This window comes from Pongo abelii, chromosome 16 (genome assembly GCF_028885655.2).
Source record: "Pongo abelii isolate AG06213 chromosome 16, NHGRI_mPonAbe1-v2.0_pri, whole genome shotgun sequence".
NCBI lineage: Eukaryota > Metazoa > Chordata > Mammalia > Primates > Hominidae > Pongo > Pongo abelii.
Window position 1 is genome coordinate 92860486 of NC_072001.2, and position 21718 is coordinate 92882203.

The window sequence follows — 21718 nt, forward strand, 5'->3', positions numbered from 1 at the left end:
TCATTCTTGAGTTACCTGATTCCTTGGTCCTGCTGCCTTGATTGCAGTGTCTTAAGAGTAAGAGGCACTGCCAGGATCTTGGGGAAAGGATGCCAAGATCTATTAGCAAAGGCTCCCGTGGGCATGGGAGCCAGCGGTGGTGGTAACTTCCTTCTGTATCTGCTGACTCGGGGAGGAGAGAGTTGCAGAAGAGGTGACCTTGGAGCTGGGTGTTGAAGGATATGCAGGAGTTTACCAAGAGGAGTGAGGGAAGAGAGGTCCAGGCAGGAGCAACAGCATGAGCAAAGTTGAAACAAGCGTCTAGTGTCTAGAGTTGACAGAGAAAAGTGGCAAACAGAGCCAGAAAGGGGCTTGGAGGCAAGTTTGTGGGGAGTTCCATGTGGTGGATGATGAGGTTTTGGCCTCCGTTTCCTGAGTAATGGGCAGCACTGAGGGTTGGGAGTTGGGGGTGAGCTGGTAAGAAGTCTGCTCTCAGTCCCTTCGGCCGCTTCATAGAAATGGAACCAGGCAGGAGGCCACTGCGACAGTCCAGCTTGAGAGAAAGGGAGAGGCAGCACAGAGCATGAGCTGCCTGATTTCCTGGGCCTGAGCTCTTGATGTGTGGGGCTTTCCTCTGTCATCCTGCAAGGTTGCCCGTTGCCTCTGACATGTCCTGTGGCATCAGGCAAGTCACTCTCTCTGAGCTTCAGTTTTCACAGTTCCTAAAGGAGGAACTATCTTGGGTGGTGCTGAGGTACCTTCTTCCTCTAACCTTCCAGAAGTGCTCTGGTTCTGCCCTTAGAGCCCTGCTGTCCTGAGGGGCTGTCAGCCACAGCTGGAAGGATGAGAAAAATCCAGGCAAGGTTAGAGCAGAGACACAGCATTGGGGCCCAGGTTGCGCATTCTACTCGGCTCTTACTTGCTGTGTAACCAAGTGAGACTGACAGGTAAGCTTTGAAACCTCCCTGAGCATCAGTTTCTTCAACTATGAAGTGGAGACAATAATAGACCTGCCTCTCAGGGTTTTAATACTTGGCACATAGTAAGTGCTCAATAAAATGAGTACTGAGGCCAGGCACGGTGGCTCACACCTGTAATCCCAGCACTTTGGGATGCCAAGGTGGGGTGATCACTTGAGGTCAGGAATTTGAGACCAGCCCGGCCAGCATGGTGAAACCTCGTCTCTACTAAAAATACAAAAAATTAGCCTGGTGTGGTAGTGAGCGCCTGTAATCCCAGCTACTCAAGAGGCTGAGGCAGGAAAATCGCTTGAGCCCAGGAGGTGGAGGTTGCGGTGAGCCGAGATCGTGCCACTGCAAGCCTGGGCGATAGAGTGAGACTCTGTCTCAAAAAAAAAAAAAGGGAAAAAGAAAATGAAAGATTGCCTTAGCGCTGACTCCACAGTCTCGAAAGGCTGGGTCAGAGGAGCCACCAGGGCTGCTGCCTGCAGAGCCTCAGCACCTTCCATTCCTGCTGGACTTGAGTGCTGAGGGCTCGTCTCTCTGGCAGGCAAGGGCGCTGGGCAGGGAATCAGCCGCCAGAGTTCTAGTTGGTTCCTGCAGGCATTCCTCTGGCTCTGTGTATCCTCACTGCATTCCAGGATCAGCCATGGAGGTCCTGATGAGTGCCAGCATTGTACACTGCCAGGTGGCATCGTCAGAGGTGTTTGAACCAGAGCGACTCCATCTTGAATAGGGGCTAGGCAAAATGAGGCTGAGACCTGCTGGGCTGCATTCCCAGGAGGTTAGGCATTCTCAGTCACAGGATGAGACAGGAGATCGGCATAAGATACAGGTCACAAAGACCTTGCTGATAAAACAGCATGCAGTAAAGAAACCAGCCAAAACCCGCCAAAACCAAGATGGTGACAAAAGTGACCTTTGGTCATCCTCACTGCTCATTATGCGCTGATTATAATGCCTTAGCTGCTAACAGACACTCCCACCAGCATATGACAGTTCACAAATGCCACAGCAATATGCAGAAGTCACCCTGTATGGTCTAAAAACGGGAGAAACCCTCAGTTCTGGGAAATCCCCACTTCTTTCCCCCCAAAACTCATGAATAATCCACCCCTTGTTTAGCATATAATCAAGAAATAAGGCTGGGCGCAGTGGCTCACACCTATAATCCCAGCACTTTGGGAGGCTGAGGTGGGCAGATCTCCTGGGGTCAAGAAACCCCATCTCTAATAAAAATACAAAATTAGCTGGGCATGGTGGTGCATGCCTGTAATCCTGGCTACTTGGGAGGCTGAGGCAGGAGAATCACTTGAACCCAGGAGGCGGAGGTTGTGGTGAGCCGAGATCGCGCCATTGCACTCCAGCCTAGGCAACAAGAACGAAACTCTGTCTCAAAAAAAAAAAAAAAAATCAAGAAATAACTCTTAAGTTTGCTCAGCTGAGCAGCCCATGCCGCTGCCTTGCCTGTGTAGTAGCCATTCTTTGATTCCTTTCCTTTCTTAATAACTTGCGTTCACTTTATGGACTTGCCCCGAATTCTTTCTTGCATGAGCTCCAAGGACTCTTGCTTGGGGTCTGGATCGAGACCCCTTTCCAGTAAGGGCACAAGCATGGCAGTCTAGACGTCACGCACTCCACCCCAGCTCCAGATGGAGAACTGGCTTCCATTTCTGTGCAGGGAGTAAGGCCAGACAGCGGTTCCAGTTCAGTTCTACCGAGTTGTGACTTCATCTCCTTGCCCTGCAGTTTCCTTATCTGTAAAGTTGAGATAAAGATATTCCTTATCTCATGGTACAGTTTAGAACTAAATGAAATAATGTGCATAAACTCTTCTCCCTGGCAGGCCAGCTCTCTCCTCTGCAATGTCCAGGGAGCCTAGAGCCCATTAGGAACTCAAGATGGTGAGGCTGGCCCCTCCCACAGCTGGTCCCCAGAAGGTCAAGTGCCAGCCACGGCCACTGGATACTGGCGACAGGAAGGGTTGGCCCAAAGTGGCTGGTGGAGCTTAATCTGGGGTGGCCCAGGGAGCCTCCCGGCTGGTGGAGGGACAGCGCACCATCATCCGGGCTGGCCTCCGCCCTTAGCTCACCCTACTCTTTGATGTGCAGATGGTGGTGGGGGATGGGGGGCCTTCCTGGCCCCAGGCCTGCCGCTTCTCACAAGGGGGAAGAGGGCCGAGGGTGATAATAAAACCCAGCTCTCCTTATGTGTCATGCCATTTGCTAAGTACATGTATCTCCTTCAATCCACATGCGAGCCCAACAGCTCTGACACTGCCGCGTTGTGCAGATGAGACCGAGGCTTGGGCATGTGGGTCCCTTGTCTAAGAAACTGAAACCAGACCTGCTGGACTCCAGGATTCCAGCCTGCGGAGCTGGTCATGGGTGTCTGTTGGAGGTGACTCCTAAGGACCCCTGCGGCTGTTCCCGCCTTCTCCCCCTCCCCTCAGCCTTGGATGTTCAACTGGGCCTTGCGGGGCAGAGGCTGAGGGGAGCCTGCCACAGTGGGGCTCCATTTGTCAAGAAATGCTCACCAGGGCCAATGTGTGCGTGGAGCTGCGCTGGTCCCAGGCCTTCTCAGAATTGGCCCTGACCGTCTTCTGCCCCAGGTGATGTGGAGGGCACAGCTCCCACTTTATGAGCCTGGCAAAGCTGTCCCCACCCCATGGCTTGCCTGCTCCTCAGCCCAGCCCCTCCCTGTGTGCTGCTCTAGAAAACAACCTCTTTATGCATTGGTACCTGCACCCCACTCCACCCTTCCACCATGGAAGACGGTGGGGCGTGCCCTTGGCCAGTGAAGGATGGCACCAGGTCTGGGACCCTGCGCTTGCTGCCTTCACTGCACAGACCTGTCCCGCATTGTCCCAGGTATCCCAGGTGTTCCTGTGGGGCGGGAAGAGGGGCACGGCCAGCACCCTGCACCCTTGCCTCATGTTAAGGAGGGTGCTTCCTGGAGAGCACTCCCTGCGCTCTGCCAGGGCCCCTCTCACCACGCACTGCGGGAGCACTGGGTCCACAGCTGCCCACCCTCCACCTCGTGATGCCTCCCTACCACCCAGCATCTCCAGCTGCCATCAAAATAGGGATAAAAGGAGCCCTGCAAACCACCCAGCTAGCTCAGTCGATAGAGCATGAAAAAAGAGCCCGGAGTCCTGCAGGCAGACACGGAGGCACAGGCGCAGGGCACCTGCAGGAAGGGCCAGCAGGCTGGGCACATCTCCCCTCCTGTGCTCTGGGGTCCCAGGCTCCACGGTGCTCTGCATGCACCCAGCTTTCCCCCACCCGGCCTCCCCAGCTGCTGTGTTGACCCACTCCTGCTTTAGTTTAGTAATGAGTCTCAGTCATCTAGAAATCCTTTATTTACATTTTCTCTTAGAAAAAAAATATACAGATCTGCTGCCCTGTTGATTCCTCAGATTTAGGGTCTTTAGGGAAAGGTGAAAGAGGGTACAGGGCGGCCCCCAGCAAGGCCGTTCATTGTCCATCGAGAGCTTCTGCTCATCTGGCCCTGGAGCTGGGCTTCCCTGAGATCAGCCCCAGGGCCCTGGGCGACAGGCACCATGCCAGGCCTAGGGGGGGTTGGCATGAGGGGCAGGGGCTGGGAGGTGTTTAGTCAGCCTGGGTCATCAGGAACTAGACTGGCTCACAGGCAGAGAGAACGTGGGCTGGAGACTTTGTCCTTGAGGGGAGGACACTGGTGCCTCGGGCTCCAGGAATGGAGGCCCTGCCATCAGCCGCTGGGATGGACACACGTGGGCACCTTGCATGGGGGCTGGGTGACTTCAAGGGCTGGGGACTATTTGCTGTTTTCTGTGAACCACTGGAGCACCACCTCCTTGTTCTCCTTCACCCACTTGATGTTGGCTTTCGTCTTTTCCAGGGCTTGCTCCAGGGCCCGGGTGCCTGAGCCGAAGCCTATTTCCTCGTTGTCCTTCTTGAACTGCTCCAGCTGCCAGAAAAACAAAAGATTCTCAGCCCGGGCTGGGTCCCTAACACAGCCTTGAGGAGGAGCTCTCTCAGGCCTCTGGCTTTCCACTCCCACTTTACAGTCCCCATGGATGGGACCACACCCAGTTGCAGGGATAGGGAGGACGTCCACCTTGCTCCCGGGCAAGGTCCTTGTCAACACAGAGGTTGCAAAATGAAAATCCCAGGCAAAACCTGGCTCAGGGAGATTCTGGCCTTCATGTGTAATATTTTATTATAATATCAATCCAATCAAGAGAGTAGAGAGGGGCTAATGAAGCAACCAGCCAAATCTAAAATGTGGAAATTTCTATACCACAAATGATCCAGTTGCTTCAATAAATAAATGGGTTTTTTTTAAAAAAAATACTCCTACAAATTAGAAGAGTTATCAGTCCTGGAGGTTCTAGCCAGGCAATCAGCCAAGAGAATGAAATGAAAAGAATCCAGAAAGGAAAAAGTAAAACTATGTGTATGACATGTTTGCATACATAAAAATTTTAAGGAATCCATTAAAAAAACTGTTAGAACTAATGATTTCTGCAAGGTTGCAGGATACAAGAGCAATACACAAAAATCAATTGTATTCCTATACACTAGCAATGAAAAACCTGAAAATGAAATTAAGAAAACAATTCCATGTACGACAGCATCAACAAGAATAAAATATTTAGGAATAAATTTGACAAAATAAGTGCAAGACTGGTATGCCGAAAACTACAAAACATTTTTGAAAGAAATTAAAGAACACCTAAGTAAAAAGAAAAAAGACCCAAATAAATCTGTGTCCACGGACTGGAAGATTTAGCATTATTAAGATGGCAGTAGTCCCCATATTGCTCTAGAGATTCAATCCCATCAAAATTTTAACTACTTTTTTTTTTGCAGAAATTGATCAGTGATCCTAAAATGCATAAGAAATTGCAAGGGACCCAGAATAGCCAAAACAATACTGAAAAAGAACACAGTTGGCCAGCCTGGGCAAGATGGTGAAACCCTGTCTCTGCAGAAAAATACAGAACATTAGCCGGGCATGGTGGCATGTGCCTATAGTCCCAACTACTCAGGAGGTTGAGATGGGGGGATCACCTGAGCCTGAGAAGTTGAGGCTGCAGTGAGCTGTGATCTCACCACTGTACTCCAGCCTGGGCGACAGAGTGACACCGTTTCTCAAAAAAAAAAAAAAAAAAAAAAAACCAAATTGGAGGACTCACACTTCCCAATTTTAAAACTCACTACAAAACTACAGTAATCAGGACAGTATGGTGCAGGCATAAGAATGCAAATATAGATCAATGAAATAGAACTGAGAATCCAAAAACAAACCCTTACATTTACAGTCAATTGATTTTCAACAAGGTTGCCAAGACCATTCAGTGGGAGAAGAACAGTCTTTTCAACAAATGGGACTTGGACAACTGGATATCCACATGCAAAAGGAATGAAGTTGGACCCCAACCTCATATCATATACAAATATTAAGTCAAAATAGATCAAATGCCTACGTTTGAGTGAAAACATAATAAAACTCTTTTTTTTTTTTTTGAGGCAGAGTCTTGCTCTGTCACCCAGGCTAGAGTGCAGTGGTGCGATCTCGGCTCACTGCAAACTCTGCCTCCCGGGTTCAAGCAATTCTCCTGCCTCAGCCTCCCGAGTAGCTGGGATTACAGGTGCCTGCCACCGCACCCAGCTAATTTTTGTATTTTTTAGTAGGGACAGGGGTTTCACCATCTTGGCCAGGCTGGTCTTGAACTCCTGACCTCATGATCCACCCGCCTTGGCCTCCCAAAGTGCTGGGATTACAGGCGTGAGCCACCGTGCCTGGCCAATAAAACTCTCAGAAAAAAACATCGTCAGGTCTTTTGTGGGTTTGAAAATTTTTTTTGAAATAAAAAAACATAGGTATAAATCTTCATGACCTTGGGTTAGACAATAGTTTCTTAGATATGACACATAAAGTATAAGCAACCAAAGGGGGAAAAAAAAAAACAGATAAATAGGATTTCATCAAGATTTAAAACTTTTGGGTATCAAAAGACCTATCGAGTGAGTGAAAAGGCAGTCTGTAGAATGGGAGAAATACTTGCAAACCCTATCTCTGATTAAGAGTCTAATATTCGGAATATATAAAGAACTCTTACAATAAAAAGACAATCCAATTTTAAAATAGCAAAAGACTGGGCACAGTGGCACATGCCTGTGATCCCAGGTACTCAGAAGGCTGAAGTGGGAGGGTTGCTTAAGCCCAGGAATTTAAGGACAACCTAGGCAACATAGTAAGACCCTCTCTCGAAAAGAAAAATAGTCAGTTTTATCCATTTCTCCAAAGATACACAAATGTGTATAAGGCCAATAAGCACATGAACTATTCAACATCATGTCATTACTCATTAGGGAGATACAACTGAAAACCATAATGATACCACTTCCTACCCACTAGATGACTATACTAAAAAAAAGAGGGAAAGAGAGGTAAGTGTAGACATGGAGCAATTAGAACCCTCATGCAATACATTGCTAATAGGAATGGACAATGGTACTGTTGCTTTGGAAAACATTTTGTCAGTTTCTCAAAAAGTTAAACACAGAGTAACCAAATGACCCAGCAATTCTGCTCCTAGGTGTATACCCAAGATAAATTAAAACATGTTTGTACAAAATTTGCACATGAAGGTCCATGATATTCATCATAGCCAGAACACTGAAACAACCCAAATGCCCATCAGTGATGAGCTGAAAACAAAATGTGGTACATCCATGTAATGGAACATTATTCAGCCATAAAAAGGAATGATCCTTGCTACCGTATGCATGAATCTTGAAAACATTATACTAAGTGAAAGAAGGCAGACAGACACAAAAATGCTGTGTATATATGATTCCATTTTATGAAACATCCAGAATAGGTAATCAATCCATAGGGACAGAAGTATATTAGTGGTTGCCAGGGGCTGAGGGGACCAGGTAGGAATAAGGAGTGACTGCTAATGAGTACAAGGTTTCTTTTTGGCGTAATAAAAATGTTCTGGAATTAGACAGTAGTGATGGTTGTACCATGTGGTTTTTTTTTGTTGTTTGGTTTGGTTTTGGTTTTTTGAGACAGGGTCTTGCTCTGTCACCCAGGCTGGAATGCAGTGGCACCATCTCGGCTCACTGCAACCTCTGCCTTCCTGGGTCAAGCGATCCTCTCACCTCAGTCTCCCGAGTAGCTAGAACTACAGGTATGCGCCACCATGCCCAGCTTATTTATTTATTTATTTATTTATTTATTTATAGATGAGATCTTACGATATTGCCCAGGCTGGTCTCAAACTCCTGGGTTCAAGGGATCCTCCTGCGTTGGCCTCCCAAAGTGTTGGGATTACAGGCATGAAGCACCCCACCCACCCTACCTTGTTAGTTTACTGAAAACCACTTAAAATGGTGAGTTTGATGGTCCATGAATTATACATCAATTTTTTTTTTTTTTTTTTGAGACAGAGTCTCACTCTGTTGCCCAAGCTGGAGTGCAGTGGCACAATCTTGGTTCACTGCAACCTCCGCCTCCTGGGTTCAGGCAATTCTTCTGCCACAGCCTCCCAAGTAGCTGGGACTACAGGCACCCCCCCACCACACCCAGCTAATTTTTGTATTTTTAGTAGAGACAGGGTTTCACCATGTTGGCCAGGCTGGTCTGGAACTCCCAACCTCAGGCGATCCACCCACCTTAGCCTCCTAAAGTGCTGGGACTACAGGTGTGAGCCACCACGCCCAGCAAATTATATCTCAATTTTTAAAAAAGACAAACTAACTTAATCCAAGTTGACTTTGTCAAGCTTCTAATTCAAACATATATATCAATTGTAAAAAGACCTTTTATAAACAACTTAGAAAATTTGAATATGGCTTGGGTATATGATAGTAAGAAGATAATCATTTTCCTGGGTTTGCTAAGGACAGTGTGATTATGTTTTAAGAATGCCTTTATTACTGGACGCAGTGGCTCACGCCTGTAATCTCAGCACTTTGGGAGACCGAGGCGGGTGGATCACCTAAGGTCAGGAGTTCGAGACCAGCCTGGCCAACGTGGTGAAACCTCGTCTCTACTAAAAATACAAAAATTAGCCGGGTGTGGTGGCGTGTGCCTGTAATCCCAGCTACTCGGGAAGCTGAGGCAGGAGAATTGATTGAATCCCAGAGGCGGAGGTTGCAGTGAGCCAAGATCATACCACTGCACCACTCCAGCCTGCGTGACAGAGCGAGACTCAGTCTCAAAAAAAAAAAAAGGCCGGATGCCATGGCTCACGCCTGTAATCCCAGCACTTTGGGAAGCCGAGGCGGGCAGATCATGAGGTCAGGAGATCGAGACCATGGTGAAACCCCATCTCTACTAAAAATACAAAAAAATTAGCCAGGCGCGATGGCGGGCACCTGTAGTCCCAGCTACTCAGGAGGCTGAGGCAGGAGAATGGCGTGAACCCGGGAGGCGGAGCTTGCAGCGAGCCCAGATCGCACCACTGCACTCCAGCCTGGGCGACAGAGCGAGACTCCATCTCAAAAAAAAAAAAAAAAAAAGAATGCCTTTATTTTTCATATGACTAAATTATTTAGAGGTAAAATTACATGGTGTCAGTGATTTGCTTAAAAATTGCCTGCCCGGAAAAAGTACTGGCAAAATGTTGATAATTGTCGAACCCGGGTAATGGGTACGTGGAGGTTCATTATACCACTCTTTCCTTTTGTGCCTATACAAAAATTCCAAGATGAATTTTTTTTAATTGAATTATCAACATTTCCAAAGTCTGGCTGCTCAGCTTCCTCTGTAAATGAGGAAGGCCCGGCGGCGTGGAGCCTGCGCTCCCTCAGGGACACGGTGGGAGAATACAGTGCCCCTTTGGCCTGGGAAGGAAGTAGGCAGAGCCCAGGGCTGGGGAATGACTTGTTACCTGCTGCAGCTCGTACTCGGTGGAGAATCGTCGTGTCACTGCCTGGATGAGGTTGGAGAAGGAGAACGAACCACCACCGTAACTGCAGGGAGGGAGAGAGGTGAACTGTGAGGGAGGCCGGGAACTAAGGAGGCTCATCCTCACGCCTACTGGGGAGGGAGCTATGATTATAGAGGAGATGAAATGACACGCCCTGGGAGACCCCACTAGGACGTGGGGGAGCCACAGCTTGAACACAGGTCTGACTGCCGAGTTCCTCACTCCCCTCTCTTCTGGAAAATACGCCCACCCGCCACGTTTTCCTTCCGAATGGGAAAAGGGACGGCCCATACCCCAGCTTGTCTTTCCATTCCTGCCCCACCCTAGCCCCCAGGCTTGGCTGATTTTTGTCCACTCCTGGGTAGAGCCCCCGGCGTGTCTTACGCGCACAGGCCACCCCCCGGGGCCTCAGCCTCGGCGCTCGCTGTCCCTGACACCCATTCCACAGACTCACTCGTTAAAAAGCTTCTTCCAGTTGCTCTGGATAAAGTCCCAGACCAGACCTTGCCCAATGACGTTGTTGGTAATGCTGATGATGGTAGACGTGGCGTCCTGCTTCCGGATTAAGTCAGGGTTCAGGGTGTAGCTCAGGTACCTAAGAGGGCCAGATGCTGAGTCAGCTACTGCTAATTCAGGTGACTCAGGAGAGAACTTGGACTGTCCCACGCACATCACCTATGTCTGCGTCCTCTCAACATCCCCTTGGCCTGCCAGGGGCTGAGGGACCCCTTGCTCCTTCTTCCCTCTGTAGATGGAAAACTGAGTCACCTAAGCAGGGTCACAGGGTCACTGGCTAAGCTAGTGTCATGCCTGACATAGAAATATTTGACAATGAATCAATGAAGGAAGGAGTCCTAGCGTCCCAAGCCCTGGCACCAGGTGGGTGGCCACTCTCGTCTTTGACGTTGAGGGTGGCCCTTCTTTTCCTTTCTTTTCTCTTTTCTTTTCTTTCGAGACAGAGTCTCACTCTGTCGCCCAGGCTGGAGTGCAGTGGAGCTATTTGGGCTCACTGTAACCTTCGCCTGCCAGGTTCAAGTGATGCTCCTGCCTCAGCCTCCCAGGTAGCTGAGATTACAGGCATGTGCCACCATGCCTATTTCTTTTTTTGTATTTTTAGTAGAGATGGGGTTTCTCCATGTTGGCCAGGCTGGTCTCGAACTCCTGACCTTAGATGATCCGTCCACCTCGGCCTCCCAAAGTGCTGGGATTACAGGTGTGAGCCACCACACCCTCCTCAAGGGTGGCTCTTCTTTACTGCATCCAGGTAATGGTATATGAGGCACATGGTGGAAGGTGGGGACCCTCATCCAAGGGCTTGAGGGGGTGCCCAGCTGGACGTTTGAAAAGACTCAGGTCCAGCTACGCCAGAGCCTTTGACAGAAGTGAACACGAGTTGTTGTCAGGTAAAGGCTAAGAGGCCACAGCAACTAGGAGCAGAGGACATGGACTCAGACCTGAGTCCAGATCTTGTCTCTATCACTTATTAAAGCTTCTGATCTGCACTGGTTGCTTTGGAAATACTGCCTCCACCTCAACAGGTCTGTGGAGGTCATGTGAAGGATCTGGTGAGGAGTGTGGAGGCCTGCCTGGTTCTCCAGGTGGGGAGAGGGATCTCGCAGTCCCACCCTGCCCCAGGACTCACCTGTTCAGGATCCACACCTCTTTGCTGCAGGCCAGGGCCGCCCGGAGCTTGTCAGCCTCATTGACCAGTGTGGCATTTCGGAACTGCTCCCAGGCGAAGTCCCACTCCTCCTCACCGCCCTGGGCGATAGCGTTGCAGTAGACGGTGGACCGCAGGTTGGGGTGGATCCTGGTGTGGGGTAGGGAGGTCAGGTGTGGAGCAGCAGCGGGGAGGGTGGGACAGGGGTCTGCTGAGGATGGGGCTGTGGGGGGCAGATGAAGACTGGCAGAGGAGGCGCAGGGGAGACACTCACGGGTTATTATTGGGGTTCTCCATCCACTGCTTGAAAAGGCCAGAGACCATCTCCTCACACTCTGGAACTCCGTTGGAGCAGGCGGTGCTGATGGCATTAATCTCATTGTACCTGCCCCAGGGGTGACACGCGGTTAGCACACTTGGCCAACTCCAGCCAAGATTCACCTCTTGACACACAACCCCAGGCCGGCACCCTGCCTAAGGCTCTGTGGCCTAACTGGCCCTCTGGGCCCCCCTGTATGTGCTTTGTGCCTTGGGCCTGAGGTTCCTTGGTCCCCAAAGCAGCCCAGGGACCCAGAAGGGCAGGAATAGGCTCCAGCCCCAGTTTCAACACCTAGAAACTGTATAACCTCAAGCCAGTGGGGTGAGCTAGAGTTTCAGTTTGAGTCTTTGTATAAAGAGGTCCGATGGGCCCACAGGCCACATGGAGCCTCAGGGCAGGGCCTCCCTGCTCCTGGGTGGGGGTCTCTCCCTGCCTGGTGCCCCCGCATTGAGAGTTGCGGCAGAGAACACTGCCAGGATGTTGCTCTTGACTCCCCAGGGTGCCCAGGACCTCCAAACCCATGAGAGCTCCCACTCACTGGTCCATCAGGTTTTCTGGGATCTCCCTCCAGTTGTTGGTATTATTTCTGAAGTGAATGAAGAGGGGTGTGACCTGCTTCTTCAGGTAGTTCTGGGGAAAAGAAAACATGAATCGCATCAAAGACTCATGCCTGACCTGCCTGGAGCCCCACGGAGCCTCTGATGTTGGGGGGCCGTGCCGGCAGAGACGTCAGAGGTCGGGGCCTCACCTGAGGCCAAACAGTGCTCAAAGGGGCCCATAGAAGTCTAGAGTTCAAATAACTGAGCTGAGTTTCTTTCTGCTAAAAGCCTTAGTCAGTTGCAATATTCCTTGTCTACGGGTCACCATTTCTTAATATGAAATGTTGGGTTTTCCCTACACAATCACAAATATTCCATGACTTGCTGGGCGCAGTGGCTCACACTTGTAATCCCAACACTTTGAGAGGCTGAGGCGGGTGGATCACCTGAGTCCAGGAGTTCTAGACCAGCCTGGGCAACATGGTGAAACCATGTCTCTACTAAAAATATAAAAAAATTAGCCGGTTGTGGTGGTGTACACCTGTAATCCCAGCTACTTGGGAGGCCGAGGCAGGATAATCGCTTAAACCCGGGAGGCAGAGGTTACAGTGAGCTGTGATCACGCCACTGCACTCCAGCCTGGGTGACAGAGCGAGACTCCATCTCAAAAAAAAAAAATGCCGTGACTTATTGTGGGGAATTTAGAAAACACAGAGAAGCACATGCAGAAAATAAAACACACCCAGGAGCTCACCAAAACTACAATTTCCACATTGATGCATTTATACCTTCTTTTTTCTATACTTTTTTCTTTTTTACTTAGCATATTCTGCACATGGCTTTTTTCTCCTAACATTGTAGTGTAAGCCCCACCCCATGCTAGTAAAATCCTTTGTGGACTCTGGTTTGACATGGCAGGTTGATTTCTGTGCCCACCTGGATCCACACCCAAATGTAAAAGGAATAAACCCCCAAGAACAAAGAACAGGAGAGGCAACAACGGATGCAAGGTCAGCATAGTTTAGGCAGCTGGGACGCACAGAAAGGGAGATGTACCAGGCTGGGCAGAGTGGGAGAATTTGCAACTGAGGATCTGCAGAAGGGGAGACAGAAGCAAGGGAACTTGCTGTGACAAGACTCAGAATTAAAGGGACAAGGCCAGGCATGGTGGCACAGGCCTGTAATCCCAGCACTTTGGGAGGCTGAGGCGGGTGGATCACCTGAGGTCAGGAGTTTGACAACAGCCTGGCCAATGTGGTGAAACCCCGAAGCTACTAAAAACACAAAAATTAGCCAGGTGTGGTGGTGGGCGCCAGTAATCCCAGCTACTCAGGAGGCTGAGGCAGGAGAATCTCTTGAATCCGGGAGGTGGAGGTTGAAGTAAGCCAAGATCGGGCCACTGTACTCCAGCCTGGCTGACAGAGCAGGATTCTGTCTCAAAATAAATAAATAAATAAATAAAAATAAATAAAAAATTTAAAGGGACAAGTCAGCAAGGGACAGAGGGGAGGTGAGGACTGCAAACAGGAAGATGAAGTCAAAGTCTACAGAAGGAGTCATTCAACCCCCAAGTCCCCACTTCCCTCCTTGTAGAGGGCAGCACCCCTCACCACCCCCATGAGAGAGACTGAACCAGGAGGCTCAGAAAGTGGGGTCACCAGACCACAGTGGGAGGGTTGCTGGATTGCAAAGAGGGTCAAAGGTGAAAGTTTCCATACTGAAAGGCGGCACCCCAGTTCCCTTCCCTCCTGTGTCCCAGAATGGGACAAGACAGAGGCTCACTCTCTGGAAAAACTGCATGGTCTCCAGAGAACAAACCCGTGGACTAATTTTTGAGGGTCCCTAGTGAAGAGTTACTTGGCCACCCAGTCACCTCGCAATGAGATCCCCCGGACAACACACTCCACCTTCCCATGGAGCTTCCACTTGCACTTTGTTTGTATCTGTCTCAAATCCAAAGGGGTGGCTCAGCCTCCAACTTGAAAAGAGGCCAAAACAAACACCAAACTCAAGAGGAAACGAGTCAATGGAAAAAAAAAAAGAAAACTTCATAAGAGCCTGTAATAAATATCCTCTGAGAGTGAAGAGAAGATATTGCATAAGTTGCCGGAATCAGAAAGAGCACTTGGAAATTTAAAAATATGACAGAAGAAATGAAAACAATTTCTAGGTGAGGTGGTGTGCAAAGCTGAGGGAACCTCCCAGGGGGCAGAACAAAAAGTCAATAAGCTGGAAAACAGAAGAGAAAAAGAAAACTAGAGGATGAAAGCAAGAGAAATAAGCTGGATTTACAGGGGTTCCAGAAAGAGATAACTGGAAAAAAGAAAGGGAATAAAGTTTAAAGAAGCAAGACAAAATCTTCCAATACTAGATGACGTGAATGCCAGTCCTGATTGGAAAATGTAGATGGAGACGAGGCCCAAACCAAGGCCCACCAGGACTGAGAGAGGCTCCCAAAGTTTCCAGAAGGGAGGAAAACTGGTCACATTCAAATAACTGGAAATAAGAATGGCTCTGGGCATCTCATCAGCAACATGACAAGCCTGACATCAGTGGAGCAAGACCTTAAACATTCAGAGGAATAGTTTCCCACCTTGGAACTTCTAAACTCAGCTGAACACTCAATCCAGTGTGAGAGTGGAATAAAGACATTTCAGATGATCTACCCCAGAAAAGCCACCTCTCATGAACCCTTTCTCAAAAACTCCTGGAAGATGTATTCCCCTATGAGAGGGAAAAAAAATCAAAGAATCCATGGGATGCAGGAAACACAGTAGAGGGAGGCACCTCCAAGCATGGGAGCTGTGTGGCAGCTCTGGAAGAGAGCAGGCAGAATAGGACTCCAGGAGGAGTCCAGTCTCAAAACTGGGCTGGGCACAGTGGCTCACTCCTGTAATCCTAACACTTTGGGAGGCCAAGGAGGGAGGATTGCTTGAAGCCAGGTGTTCCAGACCATCCTGGCCAATACAGAAAGATCCCATCTCTACAAAAAATTAAAATTTTAAAAATAGCTGAGCATGGTGGTGCACATCTGAGGTCCCAGCTACTGGAGAGACTGAGGCAGGAGGATCCCTTGAGCCTAGGTATTTGAGGCTGCAGTGAAGCGTGATTGCACCACTGCACTCCAGCTTGGGCAAGAGAGTGAGCCCTTGTCTCTAAACAAACAAACAAAAACTTGACCTATTGTGTGATACATTTGTAACTGTGAACAAAAAAGGAAACATAAACATAGTGCCCTGCATGGCTCAGCAGAGAATACTATTTAGATAATCACAATAAAGCAAATGCTTATATGATTTAACTACATTAAGAGGATGGGGAATGTGGGGAGAGCAGGTAAGAGGGCTGAAACTTCATTTACCAAAATATCTCATTTACCATAATGGATATTAACAGATAATTGAACTTTTTTTTTTTTTTTTTTTTTTTTTTTTTTTGAGATGGAGGCTTGCTCTGTTGCCCAGGCTGGAGTGCAGTAGCACCATCTTGGCTCACTGCAAGCTCCACCTCCCAGGTTCATGCCATTCTCCTGCCTCAGCCTCCTGAGTAGCTGGGACTACAGGTGCCTACCACCACGCCTGGCTAATTTTTTGGTTTTTTTTGTTTTTTAGTAGAGACGAGGTTTCACCGTGTTAGCCCGGATGGTCTCGATCTCCTGACCTCGTGATCCACCCGCCTTGGCCTCCCAAAGTGCTGGGATTACAGGCATGAGCCACTGCACTAGGTCCGATAGTTGAACATTTTTTAATGAAAAAAGATCTCTTCAAGCATGATTTAATGACTACATATCACACCCTGAAATGGATATTCTACAGTTTAACCAATCTTCAACCTTTAGACATTTAAGTATTTGTGTTTTGTTTGCTTTTTGTCTTTTATAAACTGCTGCAGTGAGCATCCTGTGGGTGTACCTTATTCATCCAGAATAAGCTCGAGTTTCCTTTTGGTCTCCCAAGTGGGAGCCTCAGCCCTCAAATAGGCCCCCATGCTCAGCATTAAAATACTCCAAAGCAGCCAATACCCACATCTCTCTCATAGCGCAGGTGGGCTGGCCGGGCAGGTAGAGACCTGCTCATCTAGCAGAGGAGTTAACTGGGTCTGAGAAAGTGTTGCCCAAGGCCACACAGCTGGCAAAAGACAGGTCTTCTGGCCCTCAGCATGGTGGCCTTTTCTGTGCCTTCTGAAAGCATTAATTCCCCATATTTCAAATCAACAAACTTTGCTGAAGTCTCCGCGACCTTTATTTTTTTGCCCCACGCAGCCTCCTCACCTCCTCAGTGCCTGCTCACTCACCTCGATGTCCGTCTGGCTCACTCTTTCACCTGCGTGCTCTCAGGAGAGAACCTGACAAGGCAATCTTTCTTTTTTTTTTTTCGGTTTTTTGTTTTGCTTTTGAAGGTTCCCTGACCAGGAGTCCAATAGGCAATAGTCTATTAACTTCCTAATAGTGCACTTTCAGGCACTGGGGTGAACTGGTTCTTGAACCCTGCCATGCGCCTCCGTACCTTCATGGGGCCATAGACCTCGGAGCGGTCGAACATGAGCTTGAAGTAGCTCATGCTGCTCAGGGCGGCCTCCCAGGGCATGTACTCTGTCTCTTCAATCAGGAAGAGGGTGTTGTTCAGCGCCAGAGTGACAGGGACCTTATGGGCACTGGGAATAAACAGAGGGGCCCAAGTAAAGCACCTCCACCCAGGCCAGCCACAGCCTGGGAACCACAGCCCAGGCCCTCAAAGATGCTCCACATCCCTAGGCCCCCTGTATCCGCTCCTGGAGCCTGAGGTCCCAGAGTCCCAACTGAGCCAGCTCAGGCATTTGCCATGGAAAAAGAGCAACATGGCTGCTGGGTGGTGCCACAAACAAGGCCCCACCCTCACCCATTGCCAGTCTCATTCCCTTGCTTATTATCCCCATTTTACAGGTGAGGAAACTGAGGCTCAGAGAAGTGAACTGACTTGCCCAAGGTCACACACCTCACGAGAGACAGAGCTGAGATTCAAAAGGGCAAGAAGCCCATGTTCTTAACTCTGCCCACCTCTTCTGACTTTCTGGGCATTCTAGGCCTTTCTTCCTCCTCTTCCCCCTGCCTTCTGTACACATTTAGCTCACAAATGTCCTTGTCTATGGGTGACATCACTCATGTCCAAGAGCTTAGAGTACCTCACCCCAAACAGAGTACTTACTCAATAAGTACCTGTTTATCCATGCTGCATCCCTCCTGCCCTGTCCAGCCCAGATTTTTGGCACCTAAAACAGTGGCCTGGCACAGTCAGCCTTCAGGAAAAGCTTGGTGCAGCCAGGCACGGTGGCTCACACCTATAATCCCAGCCCTTTGGGATGCCAAGGCAGGTGGATCACCTGAGGTCAAGAGTTTGAGACCAGCCTGGTCAACATGGTGAAACCCCATCTCTACTAAAAATGCAAAAATTAGCCGGGCATGGTGGCACATGCCTGTAATCCCAGCAACTTAGGAGGCCGAGAAGGGAGAATCACTTGAACCCAGGAGGCAGAGGTCGTAGTGAGCCAAGATCACGCCACTGCACTCCAGCCCGGGTGACAGAGTAAGACTCCATCTCAAAAAAAAAAAAAAAAAAAAAAAAAGTAGGGGGGCATGGCCGGGTGCCATGGCTCATGCCTGTAATCCCAGCACTTTGGGAAGCCGAGGCGGGTGGATCACAAGGTCAGGAGTTCGAGACCAGCCTGACCAACATGGTGAAACCCCGTTTCTACTAAAAATACAAAAATTAGCTAGGCGTGGTGGTGCACACCTGTAATCCCAGCTACTCGGGAGGCTGAGGCAGAGAATCGCTTGAACCTGGGAGGTGGAGGCTGCAGTGAGCTGAGATCGCGCCACTGTACTCCAGCCTGGGCAATAGAGCGAGACTCCATCTCAAAAAACAAAAACAAAAACAAAAACAAAAACAACAACTTGGTGCTGTGGAGGATGGCTTTGGAGTTGGACAAGCCTCCGTCTGGCTGTCATGAACTACTGTGTGACTTCGGGCAAGGTGTCACATTCTTCATCTGTGAAATGGGTGTGTGGGGACCCAGGGAGGGACGTCCAGGGAGCACAGGAGCTCAGTGCACAGCACGTGGCATGCGGGAAGGGCAGCAGGAGGAGCAGGGGCCCTCATTGTGGACTCAGACTTGCCGAAATCACGAGCTTCTACAGCTGAGCCAGGAAGCGGAGCACTCACCTGGCCAGGTTGAAGGCGTCATTAATGATCTGTGCCCGATTGATGACAGGGATGGCCTAGAATGCGAAGCACAGCATGTGACCACAGGTTGGCTGTGGGTGGCAGGCCTTGCAGTCTGGTGCCTGTCCTGGGGCAGGGGGCAGGGCGAGGGGTGGCAGACACCCACCAAGTGGTCTGTCTGCAGCTGAGTCTGAATCTTCCTCCAGTTCTCTTCGTCATAGTTCACCTGGTAATAGCCCGTCACATTGAGGTTCAGCAGGACCCACTCATTGCCTGATGTTCTGAAGAGATTGTTCTGGGCTGTGGAGAGGGACGAGACCTGGGCAGGGCTGCTCAGAGGCCATGGGCTGACCCCTGGACCTCTTGCAAGAGCAGCTGCCCCTGCAGCCTGGCACCACCTCACCCTCAAGCTTCTGGGGTGACGCTAGGGGTGGGGAAAGAAGGAATGAAGAACTGGGCTGCCAGTGGCTTCACAGACCATAAACTCATGAGGATGACATGCCACCCCAAACCTCAGAACCTGCCCTGCCTCCCTAGGCTCCGCATGGCCAGGCCAGCTGCCAGGCTGCTCACACTCAGCAACCCAGGCTGTTCCTCCTCCTTGCGCTCCTCCACACTCCATCACACCTGTCACCCAAGTGGGAACCACAGGCAACTCCTCCTCTCCCTTCCCCTCCCATTCACCCAGCCCCCCAGTGCTGCTGTCTCTTCCTGGGGCTTAGTGCCCCTTCCTCCCTGTGGGTCCCCCTCCTCCCTCACTCCTCTCATACTTTGTTTCAGCAGCCAGAGGTCAGGGCCAATAGGTTGCTCATTTCCCACCTGCCCCATCCACTGTCTCCTGCAGCCCCTGGGGCCCTTGGGGACCAGCTTTGTCTCTTGGGCACACCTCTGCCCTAGCCACACTCAGTCCCCACACTCTCTCCTACCTCTATCCCTGGCACTTGCTATTCCCTCTGCCTGGAATTCTTTTCTCTGCCACATTAGCCTGTCTGATTCCTACTCCTCCTCTAAGACTCAGCTCACCTCCTCTGGGAAGCCCTCCCTGACCTCTCCATGAACTTGAATCTCCCTTATTCCCGGCTCCATGTCCCCATACCTCACTAGCCCCAACCATACACGCTGAAAGCACTCAGCACAGCACTAGAATGCCTCCAACTTCTTGCCTTCCTTCATCTGTAGCCTTGGCCAAGGCAAAGGACGACTTGTCATGTCCTTCGCTTCTTCAGTGCCTGGCTGAGTAGTGCTGCTCATAACATGTGCCAGGCACTACTTTAAACATTTTATGTGGATTCTCTCCCTTTTTTTTTTTTTTTTTTTTTTTTGAGACAGAGTTTCACTCTTGTTGCCCAGGCTGGAGTGCAATGGTGCGATCTTGGCTCACTGCAACCTCCGCCTCCCAGGTTCAAGCAATTCTCCTGCCCCGGCCTCCAGAGCAGCTGGGATTACAGGCATGCACCACCACACCTGGCTAATGTTGTATTTTTAGTAGAGATGGGGTTTCTCCATGTTGGTCAGGCTGGTCTCGAACTCCTGACCCCAGGTGATCTGCTCGCCTTGGCCTCCCAAAGTGCTGGGATTACAGGCGTGAGCCACCATGCCTGGCCTAGGATTCTCTCCTTTAATCCTCACATAACTAATGGAGTATTGCGCTTAGCCTCATTTTATAGATGAGGAACTAGAGACCAGAGAGGAATGGTAACTTGCCCAGAGTCACACAGTGAAGCAGCAGCAAAGTGGAGATTGGAACCAAAGAAGTCAACTCCATTTGTTGATTGGAATGGAATGGCCCATCACAGCCCTCAGAACATGGGCCAGGAGCTAGGAGTATGGGGTGGGGGCTGCTGCCCACAAGGCAGGGCTGGATTACCTCTTACATCCATCAGCCAGTAGTCCGGCTGCTGTCTGCCATCTCTGATGGATGTGATGGGCACAATCCACACGTAGCTGCAATTAAAGACCCAGAGGTGGTGAGAGATGGCGGTGTGGTCACTGCCAGTGAGGAGCAGCTGCCCAGGCTCCCAGCTTCTGCCCAGCTCTGGCACCGAGTGCCCCGATCTCCTGGCTCTGGAGGGAGGGTTTGTCTACAGTGGCTGGGGCTGGGACCACAGGAGGCCAGTCCTACTATGGACCCTTAGTAACCGCCCTCTACCACACCCATCTGACCATGCCTCAGTGACCCTATCTGCTCACTTGAATTCTGAGGGGCGGGTAACATTGGAATCGGGGTCAAGGAGGAAGTGCTCCTGGGAAAGGGTCCCCGTGCTGGTATCCACCGTGATGACCGGGAAGCCCATCTGCAGGGTCCAGCGGTCCATGATGTCGCGCACGGTGGTGGGGAGTTGGATGGACCTGTTGTTCACAGCCTGTGGGTGGAGCGAGAGGGTGTGGCCATCAGTGGGCTGCCACCCTCCAGTCCCTGCCATTCAGGGCATCTCCTGCAGATTCTCGCCTCGACCCCGGGGGGCCACTTGTATGGGAGGCCTGGGAAGGGCACTGGGCTGGGAGCCGGGAGCCAGGGTACCGTCCAGCTCTGCCCCTCCTCGGCTGCTCAGTGCTGGACGAGCTGGAGAGCTTCCCAGCAAATCTATGTGGCCCCCCGTTCTGTGGTCCACCCTGAGGTGTGTATGTCAGGGAGGGGGTGCCCAGGATGCCCATGGCTCTTCCTGAACAACACTGGGAGGATGACAAGAAAGAGGAGACAGAGATGAGGGAAAGCCAGTGTTCGGGTGTCACAGGCAGGGGTGGGGGACGGGGCCCTGGGGGTCGCATGAGGGAAATGCACTCGGACTGGGGTGTGGGGCAGGACTCAGGGGCACTGCTGTTGTCTTCTTGGATCTTTGCTCATGTGCCTGCCTTGCCTTTATCATCACAACAGAAAGCCAACACCATTTGTTAATAACTGAAGAAAGGAATCACCTAAGAACGGGGCTACACAGAGGGCAGAAGAGCATGTGGGGAGGAACCAGCTGGGGGCTGCCGGCCGAGGGTCTCAGGAGAGAGGAGTGAGAGGGAGGAGAGCTTGGCTTAGGAGGGAACGCAGAGGGGAAGTTGGGGCACGGCAAGGAAGGTAGTGGGGGAGACCCAGGCAATGACAGTGTCATTTTGTCAGCAGCATCTTGGGGTCTGGGGGGTT

General features: G+C 50.5%; 1 protein-coding gene across 3 annotated transcripts in view; it reads right to left on the reverse strand.

The window, feature by feature from the left end:
* Window positions 1–4281: 4281 nt before the first annotated feature.
* The window catches only part of ANPEP (alanyl aminopeptidase, membrane), a 30011-nt gene continuing 12574 nt past the window's right edge, over window positions 4282–21718 (reverse strand). For all 3 annotated transcript variants that reach the window (XM_024232529.3, XM_063716304.1, XM_063716303.1), the window contains exons 11-21: window positions 20776–20948; window positions 20453–20529; window positions 18752–18885; window positions 18586–18641; window positions 16894–17041; window positions 12388–12479; window positions 11805–11915; window positions 11513–11680; window positions 10325–10465; window positions 9832–9913; window positions 4282–4889 (exon numbers count right to left, since the gene is read on the reverse strand). In XM_024232529.3, the coding sequence (XP_024088297.1) occupies window positions 4737–4889; window positions 9832–9913; window positions 10325–10465; window positions 11513–11680; window positions 11805–11915; window positions 12388–12479; window positions 16894–17041; window positions 18586–18641; window positions 18752–18885; window positions 20453–20529; window positions 20776–20948 (1335 nt within the window). In that variant the 3' untranslated portion in view covers window positions 4282–4736. The remainder of the gene's footprint in view (window positions 4890–9831; window positions 9914–10324; window positions 10466–11512; window positions 11681–11804; window positions 11916–12387; window positions 12480–16893; window positions 17042–18585; window positions 18642–18751; window positions 18886–20452; window positions 20530–20775; window positions 20949–21718) is intronic.